Below are 17,138 nucleotides of genomic sequence, written 5' to 3' on the forward strand. Positions count from 1 at the left end.
AAGTACGTGCATGAGAAGTCTGACGTGTCGTCTAGGTGCCAGCAGCTCTCAATGGAGTGGTGAATCTGGGGACGGGTGGCTGTGAAAAATCTAGCCTGGGGGTGAAAGATGAACAGACAAAGCAAAGACAGTCAAAGGCAGACAGTCTTTTTTGTCTTCTAACGCCCCAAGGGCAGGTTTTCTAACTTCCTGCATCAGGTGTGCTGTTTTACAGGTGTGGCCAAATACCTGGAGTGTCTTATGTACAGAGTGAATCACTGTGTTCAGATAGGTGCTATACCATGCCAAATTCTGAACAAACAGGAAGACTGTGATTAATTCTTTTTATGAGGTGTTAGTCAGCAGTATGTTCTTTTATTTATCCGTTTTTCAGTTGATGATTAAGAATTCAAACCTGAACGATGTTTTCATAGGCAATCCCTCTATCGTAACACTTCTATTGAAATGCAAAGCATTTTGATTAGAAAGACAACTCAAGTGCAAATTCGGAGTTTACACCCAGTAAGTCAAGAGCTTCTTTCTACATTCTACAAAATAAAGGATTTAGCTAAGAAGTGCAAAAAAATCCAGTTTCCACTCTCACAACTTAGTGTTCATTTCAGACTAGGAGCTGACCAAACTCAATTCTAGTCAAAGGGAGTGGCAAATGAGGACAGTTGTTATTTTATGGCTCAAAGGTAAAGATATGAAGTAGTTTTTGCCGTGTCTGGGGAGTGAAGCAGTGAAGTGCTTTAGAGAGAGAGAGAGAGAGAGAGAGAGAGAGAGAGAGAGAGTCTCATCTAGGCAACCCCAGTCAAAAGGACAGGCACTCAAGCGTGGGTATAGGCTTGGCACAGGCCCTGTTTCTCTCTCTTTGACCACTCTTTTTCTGTCATTCTCTCTCTATCCCCTCTTCTCCCATCTCTTTATATGCTACTTATACTCTGATTCACTCGTCACTCGTTCCCCCTCTCTATATTTCTGTATGTGACATTCTCGCTCACTGAATTCAACACCATTCTTTTCCTAACATAGGATCTCCCACAGTCACATTCTCACACCCCTGATCCAGTCCTCCTGCGCTCCTTCTCTCCCTCCCTTCATCCCTCTTTCTCTCTCTGCAGGGTCTGCCCTTTCCGCTCCTCTCTCACGCTGTCTCCCTTAGTGTGAAGCCCATTCCATCTCCTCTGCTCCCCTCTGCACTCCCATCTGCCTCTCCTTCTCTCCCTTCCTCCAACTCTCCCTCCCTCTCTCTCTCTCTCTCTCTCTCTCTTTCATTCTCTGACTTTCTCTTCATTCTCCTCACTTGCCCAAACGTTCATTTTGGTCCCCCCCCCCCCCCAAATGAATGTGCCATGTAGACACACAGTCACTCACACACTGCCTTACTGCTCTCCACAAGTTAGATCGGCACTCACATTTCTTATTTATGCAGCACATTTGCAATTCCCTGCTCTGCACCGCTCTCTCTAGAATCTCCCAGTGCAGCTTGAGCACAACTGCAGCCAGTCAATCCATGTGCACACTTTGCCTTGGACAAGCACATTTGGTGTTCTACCAACCTTCTTTGGGACTCCATGCACCACACACACACACACACAGACACACAGACACACACACACACAGACACACACACACACACACACACAGACACACACAGACACACACACACACACACACACACACACACACACACACACAGACACACAGACACACACACACACACACACACACACACACACACACACACACACACACACACACACACACACACACACACGTTCATTGTGTAGCAGATTTATAGCACTTAGCATCCTATATTGTGTTTTTTTGTGTTCCATCGCTCATCTTTATCCCACCCATCTATGGACATGTAGGTCTTTTTTTTTCACTCCAAATCTTCAACATCAAGAGGATCATGGCAAGATGTATGAGCTATTCTATACCCCTCCATCCCTTGCCTAGAGGAAATGTGGCTTAAGTAGGCTATCTGTTTTTCTCTGGCTCACCAGTCCACCTATTAGGAGCCTGGAGCTATCTTCAGTTAGCCATAATGATGAGTAATGATTGAGGACAGAAGTGAAATGAAACGGAGGAGCTGGGGAGAGAGGTAGTGGAGAGATGCGGAGAATGGTGTGGGCTGTGAAAGTGAGATATCACTGGCGGCTCTTTTTGGTGTGGTGTTCCCCTGAGGCCTGTTCCTGGCCCCTGAGTCTGTTACAAACCCACAGTGGGAGTCATTGAGTTACGGAGCTGGGGCCAGAGGGGGGGGGGGGGGCGGGGTGGGGCGGCGGGCGTGTGTGGGGGCTTTTTCTGACGGTGCTTTTAACAAAAGACTCTGGGAGGTGGCCTATAGAGAGGTGGTGTATGCGTGACAGTGGTGGATTGTTCCGGAAAAGCATGGGATGGGCCTTATCTGTGATCTGTGTGCATTGCGTGGAAACGAAGGACCTGGTTATCCAGGTCGCCGTAAACTTTGGACAGGGAGTGCCCGCGCGCCTCCACTCTTACAGTGAAGCCAACACACCCACGCCTTGCAAAGAGCAATGCGGTGAGCTCACTACTTTATTATATGACTGTCAATGATAGTAATCAGGAGTTTTTTGAGCGAATTAAATGTTTATGACTACATATCAGTGTTTTGTTTTTATTATTCAAACATACAGCGAGGCTATTGACTTTTGATCCTCACCCTTAACGGGAAGTTCGGTGAAAAAACATTTGATCTCACGACTTGGCCGGCGGTGTTTTAATGAGAAGTTTTACCCCCTCCCTCCATAAACAAAGAGGCCAGTCAGTGTGTGCGTGTCGTGAGGGGAAAATTAACGGCCCATATTGTGGCCTCGTGTTTGCTCAGCGATCTCTCACGCCCCTCCTCAAGTCATCGATACGTGTCCGTGAGGCAACGGCAGCTGATCTGTGTAGACCTGTTTGTTTGCTCAGCTGAAAACTAAGCTGAGCAGACGGGCAATAACGTCTCTCTCTTTCTCCCCCCCCGTCCTTCTCCTCTCTTTCTCTATCCTTCCCTCTCTCTCTTTCTTTATCCCTCTCTCTGTCTACTTCCCCCTTTTACTGAATGGCTTCATGGTGCAAGTCTCACACCCTGCCATAACCTGTGGTGAATGACTCAGGCCAGTCTTCGGACTTCGGTTAAAATTTTTAAATCATAACACCAGGAACTGTGCTTTGCAATGTTCCAGAGTACATTTACCCAGCTTGAAGTCAGCTGGTTCAAGTGTAAATACAAAATGAATACCTCAAAGTTGGGCTCTGAGAGATAGTGTCCATGTGTGTCCATGCATTGTTGTGTTGAACATAAAATGACATAAAAGTAAAATGATTATATTATATAAAAGTCAATTCTCACAAAACATTTAATTGATGGTTAAGGGTATGTTGTTCTGGGTAAATGTGGGTTCTATCATCCGAGGCAGTTTATTGAAGACTGGAAGGATATTTTGTTGAACTGTCACAAAAAAGTGTATTTCCTTGTGAAAACAGTCAGTGTTTTAGGGGAAAGGTTTAGAATGTGAATACACTCATGCAAATACAAATTGGTTCAAGTTGTGTGTTACCCAGCGATTTAACATTCACACACACTCATATTTCACAGAAACTCACTCAAAATCCCTTCTTCCCTCTGCACTTTCAGGTGTCATCCGCACCCAGGAGCTCCTTGATCATGAGACCACATCACACTACTGGCTGACTGTATATGCCACCGACCGGGGTGTGGTCCCGCTCTCGTCCTTCGTAGAAGTCTACATGGAGGTGCAGGACGTGAACGACAACGCGCCACAGACCTCAGAGCCCGTCTACTATCCCACGGCAATGGAAAACTCACCCAAGGACGTGTCCATCATCCAGATTGAGGCCTTTGACCCAGACACACGCTCCAGCGAGAAGTTGTCCTACCGCATCACCAGCGGCAACCCACAAGGCTTCTTCGCCATCAACCCCAAGACAGGTAAGGATGGGAGAATGGATGTTGGTGGATATTCTCTGCTATAGTGGTATTGGTATTGGATAGTATTGTTGGCTTCCTTCCTTCCTTCCTTCCTTCCTAAACTGAATCACTGTCTGCTGTGCTGTGATCCCAACGCAAGACAAACCACCTGATTTTAGTGGTATTTAGTTGTTGGTTTTTTTAGACAGTGAAGGGCTTTTGTGGTCACATTCCAAAGGCAGCCCCATCTGAAGCTGTACTAGCATTTAGTTCCCCCCTTCGTCTTCAATCTGGCCCCACTGCAATCTGCTTATCAGCTTGTGCCAGATTGCAGGCCATTAATAGAGAATGGAGGGCGAGTTTACGGGGCCGTGTTTTACACTCCGGCGCGGACAGTCAAACCGGGTTACTGGCTGTGCGCGTAGAAGAAGCAGGGCAGAAAGAGTGGATGTTAAACGTTTCCCTCCGAGAACGCGGCAGATGCGCTAAGCTGCCGCTCTCATCTAAGGAAACAGTGCGCATCCGAACTGTGAGTTTTAGGTTGGGTAAAAAAGAGAACTCAGTGGTCCGTGAGTGTAAGACACTACAGGAATCTAGTGGCTGTCGCTCCCCTTTTCTCTGTTTTTTTCCTTCTCTCTCTCTTTCTCTCCCTCACTTTGCCAAGGGAACACAATGTACACATATGGTGCTCTCTAAATGGACCCTCACTAAATATTTCATAGCGTAGTTTTTTTTTTTTGTCCTCCCTACTTTCTTTCCTTTCTCTTGGTGGAGGAACCTTGTAGTGTTTCAGTGTTAGACGAGAGAAAACGGTAGTAGAGGGTGCCAACAGAGATTGTACATGCCTGAGAGACCTTGAAGACGTGGAGACGTTGGCTGCCCAGCCATTCCTTTCCCCACATCTGAGCTGCTCTTGTGTCAGTTGTATTCTTTCTCCCTTTTTTCCGGTCTTATTCATTCATTTATTCATTCAACGATTTTCTTTTGTTTACAGACCAAATGTTGCCTTGATTACAAGCATGCTTATTTTCCATTCCAAAATGCAGCCTCTTGTCTATAGAGTGCAGTGCTCGTAGCTGTTGGTTTCCTTTTGTAGCCTCAGGCTCCATATTGCCTCCCAGCCAACGTGCATCTCAGTGAAGGGAGCCGTGCTCTAATCACAGTCACTCCTGCACTGGTGTGTGTGGTCTGCGCTCTCATCAACAAAACGACAGTTATTTTCTGCTAGCAGCGACCCCAACGCCAGTTCTCAGACCAAATAAGGGTGTGTTGTGTAGACGGCTGCTCCACAGCTGGCGGCTGTCCAGCGCAGGAGGGAAACGGAGAGAGCAAGAGTCCTTGGGAGAGAGAGAGAAGTAACAGCGAGATTGGTTATGGTGCTCGTTTAACATTAACTGTAAAGCTGGACAGCAGCGGAAGGCCTGGTTAATGAAGTAGCGAGTGGCTCGCTGCATCCCTTTGGGCCAGACGGTAAATCTTGAGCAATAAAGAGGGGAAAGGACACACATGCGGAAGTAGGGAAGGGAGGAGAAGAGAGAATCAGAAGCAAGCAGATTAATTCATATTAATTAATTCATTCATATCAGGATAGAACACATTAGCATGCATGTGGCACATATTCATGATCAAGACTCCATGATACATACAGTACAAGACTGATAGTCGATAAAATGGAGAGAGACAGCATTCAAAGCATTGGCTGTAGAACACCTTAGTGGGTTTACTCATAAGGTTGCTATTATAAGGATTACAGGTAAATAGGCTGGTACACAGTATATGTATAACATTTGGTGAGAATGGGTGAGAGAGGATCAGGTGGAAAGATTGCAGCAGCACCACGGTGGAGATGGTCTAGAGTAGGAGGGGAAGAAAAGGGACAAGGCGAGTGAAAGACCACATGTGCAGCATCACAGAGAAATGTATGAAACTCCAGTGTCCTAGTTTTCTTAAGGGTGCAGACTAATTACTTTTAACCTGAATGGAAAAAAAAAAAACGAAAGTGATTGCTTTCCATTTTGCTTTTGAGAGGTCCAGCTGAAAATCCAGCAATGGCACTCTTAAGAAAGAAAGTAAAATTGATCAATACTCGACCTGGAGATCAATTGAAGGTGACCTCACACAGTGATTTTCACTTAACCCTGTGATTCTGAGATTCTCTCATCTAATTAAGTGAAACCTGCACTGGTTAGCAAAAAGCTCTCAGAACAGTCAGACCACCAGTGGAACATAGTAAGTGGAATCTTAGTGGGTGTTCTGAGCTTTCCATCATAGAGAGATAGATTGCCAGTGCCCCGTAACATTCACCAATATGGATCTCAGTGTTTGGACATGTTTGGACACTATTAGTGCTTCAGAAGGGAGCTGCTCCGATCAGACAGAGCCTTTCTCTGCCCCCTTCTCTCAAGTTCAAAAAGAGAGAAAAAAAGAAAGTTAAATATTTCCTCTACAAGAGGAATATGTTTATTTAGGAAACCCGAGGTTTGGTTTTAAGAAGGCTAAGGTGAGGTTTATGTTCAAAGGGAGAACCAGTTGGAGTGAGGGGGGGGGGGGGGGGCATGTTGCATGATAAGTTGTAAGAGAGAGAGAGTTAGAGCAGAAGAAGGAAAGATACAGAAAAAGAGATTGCTTTGCTTTGTGTGTGTGTGTGTGTGTGTGTGTGTGTGTGTGTGTGTGTGTGAAGTTCAGTCATGCAAATCAAAGCTTGTTAAAACTTTCATCAGTGAAACGCGGAGCATCTGAGCTGTCAGACCCAGCGGAGCAGCACAGGCTCAGAACTGAGCTCACCCCCGCTCCCCACCTGCCCGCCCTCGTGTGGACGTGCACGGCCTTGAGTCACAGCAGTGTGACAGAAGGAGCGTCACGTGAAATAGATAAATAAACAAGCTGATAAAGGCTAAACATGCCTTTCAGGCCAGAGGGTCTTTGAGCAAACAAGCACTGTTTGATGCTCAAAGGGAGAAATTGCTTTGGTGGGAAAAAAATTGGCGAGAATATTCCTGCAACACACACACTCATTCAAATGTGTAAAAAATTACAACAACAACAAATTGCAACTTGCAAGTTTTTGATCATGCACATCAAAAACTGAAATGATAATTGAAGCTGATTTGAAGCAGAACAGATAGAAAGAGAAGAGAGACAGCCAGAGGAAGACAGGAGAGTATTTTCTGATGTGTGATGCGCATAAAGGCCCTTTGACGATGTGTGACGGCTTCAAACCCTCACATGAAGGCCCCGCCGCTTCCCCGGCGGTCGGGGGTCATTTACTCCCCCCCCCCCAACCAACCACGTATACACACACACACACACACCTCCACACCCCCCCTCCCTCTCGCGCCGCAGCTCAGCCCTGTAAACCCCAGGAGGAAAGGCTTTCATTTGTTTTTTTATTCTGCCGCGTAAACAAGTCCTGCTGTTCTCCCTCCGTCTGGCTTTGGTCTTTCATTAAAGTGCAATGGCAGCTCTCTTTCCTGATCTGTCTATCTCTCCCCCCCTTTTCACTCTTTTCCCCGCCCTCCCATTTATATATCACTCTTTCTTGGCTTTTTCTCTCTGTCTCCCTCTTGTCACCATTTGTCTCCCTTCCACCTCGTCAACATGGGAGTCATATTGGGATTGGCAGTGTATTTCTCCTCTTTCTCTCTCTCTCTCTCCCTCTCTCTCTCTCTCTCTCTCTCTCTCTCTCTCTCTGCCTCTTTCTTTGCCTCTTTCTCTTTGTAGAGAGTTAACACAGAACTGTAGCAGGGCAGCTCAGAGCCAAAGTCCGAGCCGGCCACCAGAGTCAGACTGACCTTAATCTCCTCCCCCAGATTGTGTGTTTGTGTGTGTCTGTGTGTGAGTCTGGCAGCATAATGGTAGGTGTGCGTGGGTTTTGTGTGTGGTCTGTGTAGGAGGGTGATGGTAGGGTGTGTACGGCAGGAAATGTGTGTATGTGTGTATGTGTGTATGTGTGTATGTGTGTATGTGTGTATGTGTGTGTGTTTACAGGGTAATGTTAGGTATATGCATGTTTCTGTGCATGTCTGGTTGTATGTGTGTGTCTGCCCATGTCAGCATACTTTGGTATGTGCATGGTGGGTAATAGTAGGTGTGCACGTGTGTGTTTATGACAGCATTTGTGTGTATTAACTGGGTTGTGGAGGTGTGTAATGGTAGTGTGTGTGTGACTGTGTGTCAGCAATGTAATATTATGTAGTGCATGTGTGTTGTCAATCCTGTGGTGGGCAGTCAGTCAGACCAAGGTGAATGTTTGGTCTCTGACCTACTGCGTTGGAAACCCAACCACAGACCAGGACAGAGTGGATCAGGTTTATAGTTCTGCATTCCTCAGTTCTTTCCCTCTGTCTCTCTCTCTTTCCCTCCCTCTCTCTCTCTCTCTCTCTCTCTTGCATTCCCCTTGCATCTCTCTCTCTATCCCCATCGTTCATAATTGTTCACTATACCTAACCCTAAACACCCAATCTCTCCCTCTCTTTCCCTCTTTCTTTCTCCTTGTCTTTCTCACTCTCTCTCCTTCTCTCTTTCTCTCTCTCGTTCTGCCCTGGGTGTCCTTTTTCTCCAGTCACCGTGCGTAGCTCTGCTCCTCTCCCTCCCTCTGCACCTTTGCCCTTAGTGAGCTTGGTGGGCGTAGAGCCACAGCTGCCACTCCTGCAGTGCACTAAGAAGCCTGCTAGAACAGCTTTTTATACCCTCTAAAAAGAGACTTCTGTGGGTCTAAGGGGTTTTGAAGTTTTTTATTATTTCTTTACAGTAATTTAAGTCATTTTGTGGCTTGCACGTGATTGTCAACGAGAGCCAACAAGCTGCTTTGAACTTTGAGCTGATTTGTGTGTGATATATGGTGTGCTTATATGGCTGTTTGTGTGTACACGCTGTGTGTGTGCAGCTGTGTGTGTGGTAGAGAGTATGATATGTCTCCACCCATATCCACTGAAAATGCCATGAGGGACTGGCAACAGAATTCGATAATGATGATGATGATGATGATGATGATGATGATGACACTGATGATGATGGCCAGGACTCTGGCCAAGCTGTGAATCCCAGCTTACAGAAATGTTTTTTTTTTTCATGGTTTTGGGTGAGGCCTTTAACAGTGTTTTTTACTGCTGCGTTTTGCAAGTAAGATCAACCCACCAGTGCACATTTACAGCACAGGTCACAAGCGTATCAGTGAAGCAAGAACTTGTTTGGTGGCTCATAGCATTGTGTAGTATAGCGCTCCTTTCAGTCCTCCTCCAGACGAGTCTGCTCAGAACATTCAACAACTCAGAAGATAGAAAAGCAGCCTCACTGATATATTTGTTTTGACTGCTGTATATGAGACTCAACTGAACCACTAGCATATTCCAACGAGAGGTTGGAAGGACTTCTGTTGATCCTCTATCGGACTTAAAAGAGGAGGCATTGAACACCAAGCACTAATAAATGAGCATTCTGCATGTTTTAAAGTCACGTAGATGAACCTGAATTTTTTCTTAACCATAGTTGTTTTTCATTGCGTTCAGTGCTCATTAAATGTATTGAATGAACGATTCAATGCTGGGGAGGGGAGTCAGTATGGCCCCCCCCCCCCCACACCCCACCCTGCCTCTGATTCCTAGTGTCTTCCTGTACTTCTGTACTTGTAGTAGCGGTGCTCAAAAACCACAGTCTTTGTGCTGAATGTGAAAGATAAACCCATGCGATTATTTTATGTCCATTCAAAGGGGAGGACTCCAACCCCTCCCCCCCTTCCCCCATCCCACTGTGCCTGGCATGCACAGACAGTCATAAAAGGAAAATCGCTGTAATGCGTTTGCAAGCAGGAATTCTTCTGACAGGTTTTTTTTTTCTCCAAATGCATAGCTAATCCCTGGAGTTGCATGAAAAGCTGTTGTTATCGGGGGGGGGGGGGGGGGGGGGGGGAGGGTCGGAGCGGTCATAGCCGGTGGGGTCTTTGCAGTAAATCATCTACTCACTGGATCTGGTATCAGCTTTCAACAACGTCTCCTCTGTTGAGAGAAACAGAGAGAGAGGAGGGGGGGAGGGAGAGGGAGGATAAAGAAGAAAAACATTGTCAGCCGTGCTTTTGAAAAGGCTCAGGTCTGGGAGCGAGGGGAAGCCAGTTAGGAAATGGATACTACCTCCAACAACTTCCAACCATTTCCTGAGATTTTTTTTTTGTTCTTTTGTCATAGGGTGGTTGGGGGATGGATGGGGGAGGTGTGATAGGTGAGCTGTTGGCAGGACACACAAAAGGTTATAAAGAGAAGAAAAATGCAGAGAGGAGGAGGAATGAGGAGAGGGATCGTTAGAGTGAGGGAGAGGCAGAGTTGAGTTATAGAGATTGAGGGAGGAGAAATAAAGCCTCCTTGTCTTCGTCTCCCAGGCACGTCTTGAGTGTTGGTTGGACAGTTGGAAGGGGTGAGGAGCTCCGATATTGTTGGGAGGAGGGGTGGTTATTAGGGTGGCTGTTGGCACACCTGTTGTTCTTTGCCAGGCCTGGACTTTGCCTTTTAGCCAAGGGGCAGACTTAAAAGCAGAGTGCTCTCCATGTAAACTCTGCAAATGCACTCTGCAGCTTTAGAATATCAAGAATATCATACATTTTAAAGCAGGATGATCCACATGGGATGTTTTTTTTTTGCCTGCGTGGTCTTGTTATGCACACACTGACTCCACTCCGCCTCTCTGTAAATGGATGGCCCAGACGAGGCATAGAAAGGGCTCTGATGGTAAGACAGTGGTGAAAAAAGCCCCAGCTGGTAATCTCCAGCTCACCACAGCATCCAATTACTTCCCCAGTCAAACAGGCATTCCCCGTAGACAGCCAAAAAACAGGCATCTGCACGGACGGCCTTTAGCGCCCCCAGAGAGCCACTCTGGCCGTGATCGGGGGCACTGAAGTCTCAGTAATGAGCCAAGCCTGATGGAATCTTCGTCTCGAACGGGACGATGGAAACAACAATCCCCAGCATTGCATTCATACGTGTAGCACACCGAAATTACATGTAAATTCACCGTGTGAATAATTCAGAGTCAACCAAATGTGTTTTCCAGAATCGCTATTTGTTGCTCATTTTGTCTGACTGATGAGTTCAGAGACCTGGCCCCGGTTCCCTCCGGCTTCTCTCCACTAGGGCGATCTGATTGGCTGTGGTGGCCTTGGTGGGCGGGCCGCTAGCTTGAACTTGTATTTGTTTGTATGTCCTCATATGAATATCCATTTGATGAGCTCTATTGAGCACCTAGTATGAGGCTAATGGGATGGGGGGGGGAATAAGGGGAATGGAGTGGGTGTGGTGCGGGTAACGATGCCTCCACCTCTCACCCACAGGCTCTTTCAGAGCAGAGAATAGCATTTGAAATCGTGCCAGGAAAACGGAGAGCCAAGGCCACCATTTTCATCCTCAAGTGGTTGCACAGTCTGTCTCATTCGTTCATTTGCACTCCCTTGCTCTCTCTCTCTCCCTCTCTCTCTCTCTCTTTGTCTCTCAACCCCCACCCCTTCCTAAATGCCAGCCCTGGCAAACAAAGAGCCTCTCTCAGAAAGTGGAGAGGAAGGGGGAGAGATTGCAGGGGACAGTTTCTCAGGCCTCTCTAACTTGCAGGGCCCCACGTGTTTCTTTGTTGTGTGCGCACATTTATCTATGTACAAGTCATGTTCGTATCTGTATGCCTTTTGTGTGTGTGTATGTGCATGCCTCTGTGTGTGTGTGTTTATGTGTATGTGTGTGAGAGGGAAAGAGTGTGTCTGTGTAAGTATGTGAGTTGAAGACTCTATAAAGAAGTTCAGAAGCTTTTGTGCGATGCTTGAAGTGTTGGAACAATCCAAGGGGCCAAAGCTGTAGGCCTTAGTTCAACTCCTTACTCACTTCCTCTCGTTTCTTTTTTTTTATACCATTTGTCTTTGATCTCTGGCTTGTTTGCAACTCTACTGTAGTCCCTTCATCACCCTCCCAGAGAAGGTGGACTGTGTGTGTGTGCTTTAAGAGATAGTTTGTGTATTTGTTGTCTTGTTGTCTAAGTTGTGAATGAGCTGAACAGACATTTTCCTTGATCCTCAACTGAGCTTTTCCCCAGGGACTGACTTGTGTTAGCTTGCATGCTTCTATTTATCTTCCAAAAAAATGAAATGGAAGGGAGGGGATATTGGATTAGTGGCGTCAGGAGTGAGAGGTTAAATGGGCAGCCTCCTTGTTTGGAGAGGAGTCTCGCTCCAGGGTCATGAGCTCCTCTTTTTCTTGTTCGCTGAGACAAGGAGAAAAACAAATGTCGAAAAAACCGAAATCAAATAATGACATCCGCGGGCTTGTTTCATTTGCTTGTTGCATTCGCCAAGCCAGGAAAAAAAAAACACAATTGCAGTAAACATCTCTGGGCATTTGAACTGTGTGTGTTGGCTTGCAGTCTGTGCTGATACTAGTTTATCCCCTGCCACACACACACACACACACACACACACACACACACACACACACACACACACACACACACACACACACACACACACACACACACACACACACACACACACACACACACACAATCTTTCCCTCTCACACTGTCTTTGAGGGAGCTAAATGCGTGGCGCCTCATCCATTCTAACCAGTCAGCAATTTGTTATTCCCTTGTTTGTCACAGCAGCTCCATCAGTGTCCAGCTTTGCTTCGAGCTCTTTTTGCTCTTTCTCCTTCTCTTTCCCTCTCTTTCTTGAGTCTTCCATTTTGGGAGCAGCCTCTGTGCTCGCCCTGCTCTGCTGCCTCCCCAACTTCAGCCTTTTTGTTTTTCTGTCCCAAAATGCCACCTCTGTAATTACTGTTGGCTGTAGCCAACCCCTCTGTGGTGCCGCTGTCCCCTTCACTCTGTCTCTCCCTCTTTCTCTCTCTCTCTCTTTCTCTCTCTCTCTCTTTCTCTCTCTCTCTCTCTCTCTCTCTCTCTCTCTCCTATCTCTTTGTTGATGTCATATGACTAGGAAAACTGTCCCTCTTGCAGTGTTTCTGCTTTTCGCCCCCTTCAGATCTCTGCCTTTACTTTGCGTTGTGAGTGTAAGTTCCAGGAGGTAGAGGTTGAGGTGTTGAGACTGAAGGTAGAGGAGATGGATTGTACTAATTTCCCTCAAGCATGGTTTCGGTGTACATCTCTTCCCTCCACCCCTTTTCCCCCAGTAGTCAATCCCCCCCAACCTCACCACATCAAAAGGCCTCTCCTCTCTCCCAAGCCTCACCTTACTCCTCCTGCTCTCCATTATTTCCTCTTTTTTACCTTGCTGAAAGCAAGCAGGATCAGTTTAGAGCAACCTTTAAAATTCATTCAGGGTTAAATTTAGATTCTTGTAGGAAGGAGGACGCGACGTCTGAACCCACAGTCCCGCTGGGGCAGGGGGCTTACTGAACCTATTCTACTTTTTTTTTTTTATCCAGACGTGGTTGGCAGCTTGACAAAGTGCGAGTCTCTGTGTGTGTGTGTGTGTGTGTGTCCTTGTGTGTGTGTCTCTGCTCATACAAGTATGTGAGTACATGTGCACTCACATGTGTGCAACTGTGTGTATGTATGTGTGCTTGAGCTTGCATGCGTGTGTGTGTGTGTGTGGAAAGCCATTCACTTGGAATTGTGGGTAATTCATCTCCTTTCCCCCGTTTTCTAAGATCCATTTTCGGAACAGATAGAAACGCATGGCAGGCAGAAAGTCTAAATGGGCCATTTAATTGGACCTTTCAAAGCCACATCAGAGCCCATAGGCCTATCTCCAAACCATGAATATAGCATTTGTTCAATCATACTTTTATTTGGAGAGGTGTCCACCCCTCCTACGAGGACCAGACCTATGTTTAATAGCAGTAGAGGTTTAAGTCCGTTTTGGCAGGTCCCTGTCTCGTTAAATGATTTCTGTAACATATGGCGAGAAGCAGATTTCATGTTTTTCCTATTTTAGAAAGTTGTTTGCTGTCTCTGTTTGTCTGCATGTTAGTTTCTGTGTGTGCTCCTGTGTTTGTATGTGAGCCCGTGCCCCAGCTTCTGTGTGAGTGTGTCTGTGGGGCTTCATATGTTTGTGTGTGTATGTGTGTGGGTGTGTGCACGCACATGTAGGCATTTTAGTTGGTGAGTGTGTTTGTGTGTACGCTTGTCTCTCAGTTTGTGTGTGTGTGTGTATGTTTGTGGGTACGCCTTCACAATCCCCCATAACCCGAGAGCATACAAAAACCAGAGAGCCCAACTGAGCGTCTGACTGCCTGGTTCACTGTGGCGTGGGCTAGCCCTATTTTTAAAGGGGGTTGTAAGTTGTGGCTTCGCTATTCCTGGCCGAGCACATGTGCCATTGATGGGCTTGGGTTTCGGAAATCTTTTCCTCTCCGCTAATCAGATGCAGCGCGGTGGCCGCGCGTCTCTCGTGTGGCTCCCGCTGGCAGCGCTACTCTAGCATTCAGCCCTCTGCAGGGCCACAATTAAACTGGGAGTGAGAAGATTGCGCTTATTATTTGGAATCGAGACTCGCTTGCAATGAAGCCATGTGTTTTTTCTTTCTCTCTCTTTTCTTCATCGTTTTTTTTTTCCTTCCCTCCCTCTCTCCCTCTTGTCTGTTTTTCCCTCCTCTGTCCTCCTTCTGCCTTGCTCCCTCCAACCCACCCACTATCTCTCCCATCTCCTCGTCTATGTGTTGTTGAACTCCATTCAAATTGGATTAAGCGTCGACTCTGGGTTTATTTTTACTCCCCGCTTAACGCTTCCACTGAAAGACCCGTGATGTAAATGGACCCTGTGAACATGGCTGGCATAGCAGTAAAAACCCTTTTAAAAAGCGGAGAAAAAGAAAAGAAAAATCCCCCTTGGCCAGGGCCGAATCTGTGTTTTTAACATAAACAAACGTCTAGGGCGTGGGCGGTAAAACACCATCCCCCATCCATTCGTCTGCAGCACTGGCGAAGATGCCGTAGCCTTGCGGCTCCTGGTTCCGTCCGCAGGCCTGTTTGCTCAGCTTGCGGGGCGTCTGGGAGTGAGGAGACCGCGAGCCCCGTTAGCGGCAAGGTGCAGAATTTTACGTATGCCCATCTGAGGTCACTGGCCTTCCAGGGAGGAAGGGCGTAGAGTGACTGGGGGGCTGGAACTCCAGGGGTGGTCCCAGGCAGACGCGCCGGCAAGGTCATCTCCTCAGAGGCCTGTCTTAAAAGCTTTCCCTAAAAAAAGAGCCTACAAGGTGTGTGTGGGTGTGTGTGTGTGAGTGGGAATGATGTTACGAAACCTGGGAAGGAAGCGGTAGAAGTGGATTACTGTTTGCTTTATGACTGTATGATACATCTCTGAATGAACATGGCCAAATAAATGAATGCTTGTGTGCTCTTAGCTACATGGTCTTAGTTGTGCTGATGAGATACTTAATGATGATGATGAGATCTAGATTATTAGTTGTGACTAACATTGTGTGTGTCTGATGCTAGCACAAGCAAAACTGAGCTTGCATGACATCTGGACTTTTGGTCTCACAGTGCTTTTCTCTCTCTCTTTCTTTCTGTAGGTCTGGTCACCACTACCTCAAGAAAGCTGGACCGGGAACAGCAGAACGAGCACATTCTCGAGGTAAACCACTCGCTGCTCTTTTCTGTTACTGCTGTGCCCTAACCCTAAAACCAAAGCAAATCTGCAAACAAGCACAGCAAGCCCCTTTCCCTTGAAACCCCCCTCTCTAAAATCTTTCATGGACGCAAAGTAGAAAGTGTCAAAGAGTTAGCGTTTACAACTGAACCCCCCTGTCTTCTCCCAGCCCTTAAATGACACTTGGCCATCTGCCAAGGTTGGGGGGCGGTCACACCACCAAACTGAAAAAGCAGTTGTGTGTGTGTGAGTGTGTGTGAGTGTGTGTGTGTGTGTGTGTGTGTGTGTGTGTGTGTGTGTGTGTGTGTGTGTGTGTGTGTGTGTGTGTGTGTGTGCACGCGTGTTTGTGTTTGGTGGAGAGGCTTTGGATCGTTCGTCCTGTGCAGATATCCGGAGGGAATGCGGGTGACTGTTCCTTTGTTCTTTCCCAGTGTACCGTCCCGGGATAAGGCACGCCAGGGCAGGAAGTGCCAGCAAGCGCTCGGCCGATGTCTAAACTTGTGGATTTTAATTGACCGCGTCATCTCACTCTTTCTCTCTCTCTCTGTTTTTCTCTCCCTCAATCTTACCTTTCCCACCTTTCTCGCTGTATTTTGTTTTTTTGTTACTCTGCCTTTCTTCTCCTTCACCCTCCCTTGCTTTATCTATCCATCTGCCGTGTCAGATCTCAGCCAATTGCAGTACTTTTAATTGTGTGCCACGACCAGCAAAATAGATTGGTGTGCCTTTAATTATTATTGTAGATTGCGCAATTTGAGCCCCATTGGATGTCGATTAACGTTCATGTGTCAGCGCCATTTTGTCAGCACCAATTTACATTCGCTTAGGCTTTGGAATTGCATTGTGAGCCTTACAGTAGATGGTGCTGGAGGGAGTTAGGGGGGGTCGGGGGGACTGATGATCTAGCCCCCCTCTTGGACTAAGCCCACTGGACACACTGTCTGTGTCCTCGTCATGGAAACAGGGCGCTTGGAATGACTTACTGGAGGGCATCGACAAAAAAGTGCTACGTTTTTTGTTGTTCTTCTTCTTTTTTTACAAAGGTTGGTTGTATTGGCAGCACTAGTGAACTGAGATCATAAGACATGTCTTGACAGGAGTCCATAGATACTGTTTTTCTGTGCTCCCCCCTATCTGTTATGCGCTCTCACTCCCTCTTTCTTCCTCTCTCTTATCGCATCACTAAATGAATCACTCTCTTACTGCTTTCACACCACTAGAGAAATCAGTTAGCTGGTATGCTTCCATGCACTGAATACAAGAACAACCTAGTGTGAAGGTCTGACTGATTAAGCACACTAAGTAATTCTTATTTGAAATGTACATCAGCAGTTTTTCTTTCCAGATCATTAGGTACGGGCAGAGACCTGGAGAAAAAAAAAAATTAAAAGTGAAAGAGAGAATGTGAGTGTTTTAATTTGATTAACATTCCACTTAAAACACGTAATAAAAAGCCAGAGAGAGACGCAGATGTCGGTTTAATTTCAGATGACCCAGTTTCTTAAACACTGGTGTAGCGAGAACTGTGCACACACACACACACCCCCACACACATTTTTTCCCAAACTTTTCTACTTCCTCTGACTGACTTTCTCAGCCTCCTCAGCAGTAACTATGGTGACTTTAGAACTCTAGCGCTAGT

General features: G+C 46.7%; 1 protein-coding gene across 8 annotated transcripts in view; it reads left to right on the forward strand.

The window, feature by feature from the left end:
• Positions 1 to 17,138, forward strand: part of fat1a (FAT atypical cadherin 1a) — a 75,218-nt gene that overhangs the window by 15,541 nt on the left and 42,539 nt on the right. For all 8 annotated transcript variants that reach the window (XM_031559790.1, XM_031559792.1, XM_031559794.1 and 5 more), the window contains exons 3-4: positions 3,632 to 3,946; positions 15,420 to 15,481. In XM_031559790.1, the coding sequence (XP_031415650.1) occupies positions 3,632 to 3,946; positions 15,420 to 15,481 (377 nt within the window). The remainder of the gene's footprint in view (positions 1 to 3,631; positions 3,947 to 15,419; positions 15,482 to 17,138) is intronic.

This window comes from Clupea harengus, chromosome 22, assembly GCF_900700415.2.
Source record: "Clupea harengus chromosome 22, Ch_v2.0.2, whole genome shotgun sequence".
Classification (NCBI taxonomy): Eukaryota; Metazoa; Chordata; class Actinopteri; order Clupeiformes; family Clupeidae; genus Clupea; species Clupea harengus.